This window comes from Entamoeba dispar, genomic scaffold, assembly GCF_000209125.1.
Source record: "Entamoeba dispar SAW760 scf_1105229459435 genomic scaffold, whole genome shotgun sequence".
Lineage (NCBI taxonomy): Eukaryota > Evosea > Mastigamoebida > Endamoebidae > Entamoeba > Entamoeba dispar.
In genome coordinates, this window is record NW_001853691.1 from 8063 (window position 1) to 11534 (window position 3472).

At 28.5% G+C, this 3472-nt stretch overlaps 1 protein-coding gene across 1 annotated transcript; it reads right to left on the reverse strand.

The window, feature by feature from the left end:
• Positions 1-126: 126 nt before the first annotated feature.
• On the reverse strand, positions 127-3379 carry EDI_072940 (multidrug resistance-associated protein, putative; the record flags this gene model as incomplete). The annotated part of the gene is made up of 2 exons (XM_001735807.1): positions 127-2261; positions 2296-3379. 2 exons carry the CDS (start codon positions 3377-3379, stop codon positions 127-129), a joined length of 3219 nt encoding a protein of 1072 aa, XP_001735859.1.
• Between the last annotated feature and the right edge of the window lie 93 nt (positions 3380-3472).

Consider the following 3472-nt stretch of genomic DNA (forward strand, 5'->3'; position numbering starts at 1 on the left):
AAAACATAAAATTACTTCAATTAAACTAGTAAAATACGAATAAGGTTCTAAAATAAACGAATAAATAATTTAGAAATTTAAATTCTTAATTATCATAAACCATTAATTAAAACAAAATCAATCAAATTATTTTGATGAAGAACTCTTACTATCTTTACTTACTGATTCATTCTCATCATTTATAGGATGTGGTAATGGACTTACTGTTGGTGTATTTAAATTGAGTAATGGTGATTTAGCTTTGTTGCTCACTGTTCCATCAAGTGGCATTGGACTTGCAGATGGTGTGTTTAAATTAATCAACTCTTTTGGTTTTTCAGTAGATTCTGATGATTCATCATCTTGTTTTTTCTTTTTTTCATCTTCAGCTTTTAATGTTTCAGCAATAGATGCTTCTCCTTTTGCTAATCGTTTAAGCTCTTCAGCACATCCTGATTGTTGGACCAAATTATTGAATATTGTTGTTTCTTGTTCAATTAAATTAATTGGAGTATCCATTTCCATTAAATGACCATCATCAAATACCATAACTCGATTAGAATCCATAATCGAATGTAATCTATGTGCAATAGTTAATGTTGTACAGTTTTTAAAATTCTTTCTAACCATTTCTTGAATCATAATATCTGTTTGAATATCAATTGATGCTGTTGCTTCATCCATAATTAATATTTTAGCTCCTTTTAATAATGCCCTTGCCATACAAATCATTTGACGTTCTCCAAGTGAGAAGTTTTCTCCATTTTCTGTAACTACATAATCTAATTCTTTATTTACATTAACCAATTCCAATACATGTTTCATTTCTTCATCACTCTTTTGGAATGTAGGATCAAGATTTTCTCTAATTGTACCACTAAACATTGTTGCTTCTTGTGGTAAAATACACATTCTTGATCTTAATGTATGCATAGGAATTGTTGTTGTATCAATACCATCAACAAGAATTGACCCACCTGCAGGTTCTTCGATTCTAAACAATCCTGCCATCATTGTTGATTTTCCACTTCCTGTTCTTCCTACAATACCTATTTTTTCTTTGTCATTAATAATGGCATCTACTCCTTTTAAAACTAATGGTAATCCTTCACGATATCTAAATTGATATCCCTTTAATTCAATCTTTCCTTCTTTTGGCCAATCTTCAGGTATTTCTTGATACTTTCTTTTCTTCTCTTTTGTTTCTTCAACAGGAATATCTTTTAATACTAATACTCTTTCTACTGATTGCATGACAATATCCACTTCTAATATATTTTGTGAGAAATCTGTAATAAATCCTCCAAGAGTTGTGATATTCATCAATGCAACTCCTGCTACTCCTGATTCAATTCCTCCTTTAATTTTCAAAATAACAATAACCATAACTGTAATAATAGCAAGTCCAACACCTAACCAATCTAATCGTTGTGAATACCATGATTTAGCCATTTGAAGAGTATAATATGATAAAGTATTGTTTTTCATCTTCTTAATCACAGCATCTAAGAATGTTTCTTGTCCACCATATGTTCTAACTGTTGCTAATCCTAATAATGTTTGATCAAAATGAATAAATATTGGAGATCGTGTAACTCCTTCTAGTCTTTGCATTTCAATAGATGCTCTTACGAAGTATTTATGGAATAAAAAGAATGCAATTAACACAAGTACAACAACAATAATCAAATAATATGAACATGTACAAATTACAACAAAAATTGCTATAATATCACAACATTGTCCAAAAAATTGTTCATATTGTTGAGGTAATCTAAAATCAACAAATCTTAAATCTCTTGAAAAGTAATTTAATAATCTTCCTAATGGTGTAATATCAAAGAATGATAATAATGTACCAAATAAATTTCTTATCATCATTTTATGTAATCCATTTGCACATAATAATCCATATATTGATATTCCAATCATTGACATTAATGTAAAAATAATTTGTACTCCAAGTGAAATAGAACTTGCATAGAAATAATATGTATCTCCTTCTGGATGTTCTTCATCTATTTTATTTGTCCAAAATGTAATAAATAAATTGTAACATACTCTCGATGCACATCTAACAACAAATGGCATTAAACAAAGTATTAATCCAATAAATCCTCCTGCTCTAAAATAATGCCAATATGTACTCCATGCAACTCCTCCTACAGATCTCTTTTCTTCAACAACATCAGTAGCAACAACATCTTGTGGAACTGTTTCAGTGTCTTGTTTTTTATTATTATCTTTCTTTTTAGAACTTACAGTTTTAACAAATTGAGATGCTTCTAAGTTTGAATTTCTTTAATTCTTCAATACTACCATTAAATGCAATTTTCTTATCTTCAATAACAATAATTCTATCTGCTTTATCAATAAAATATGTTTGATTTGTGACAATAATTCGTGTTTTATTTCCTAACAATCCTTCCATTGCATGTTCAAAAATAAATGATCCAACTTGAAAATCAACTGCTGATAATGGATCATCAAAAATAACAATATCTTTTGAGTTGTATAATGCTCTTGCAATAGAAATACGTTGTCTTTGTCCACCAGATAAATTAGCTCCTCTTTCTGCAACTTCATACATATCACCTCCTCTTAATATTTGTAAATCTCTATTTAAACATGCACATGTACATGCATTATTATACTTTTCTCTATTAAATTTCTCTAAGAAACAGATATTTTCTCTTACTGTAGTATTCATTAACCATGGTGTTTGTGATGCATATGTAATATTTCCACTAATAATTGTTTCTCCTTTACTTTGTTCTAATTCTCCTAATATTGATAATAAAAATGATGACTTTCCACTTCCAACACTACCTAAAACACATACTAATTCTCCTTTCTTAATTTTTAATTCATCACAACTAAATGCTGTTTCTCCATTAGGGAAATTATAATTAACATTTTTCATATTAATTGCATATTCTGAATTTGGTGCTGATGTTCTATCTTGTGGTTGAAGTTCTGGTGTCAAGAAAAATTCTTGAAGTCTTCCAATAGCAACTTTAAATGTTGTTACACATGAAACAAAGTATCCAAAATTCATAAATGGTCTTCTAATTGCATTAAAATAAGCAATACAAGTAAAAACTTTCCCAACTTCTAAATGATAGTCAATTTGAATATAAACAAGATATAATATAAATGCCATGAATGGTGATAGTTCTAACATTAATGTAACTAACGATGATCGTGCTGACATTGTACCTCCCATACACCATAATTCCTTTGTTCTTAATTTCCTTAATCTTTTATGAAGTGGTTCTTCCCAAGCATTGTATTTAATAAATTTAATACTTCTTAAAATCTCTCCTAAAAAGTTTAATCGTTTATCAGTAGCATTTTGTGTTTTACGGAAGAAAAATCCAATCATTTTACCTGATAACATATTAACACATACAAATAATAAACAGACTCCAATTGGAATAAAAGCCCATATATGTAATAATACAAAGAAGAATTATACATACTACTAAAAATA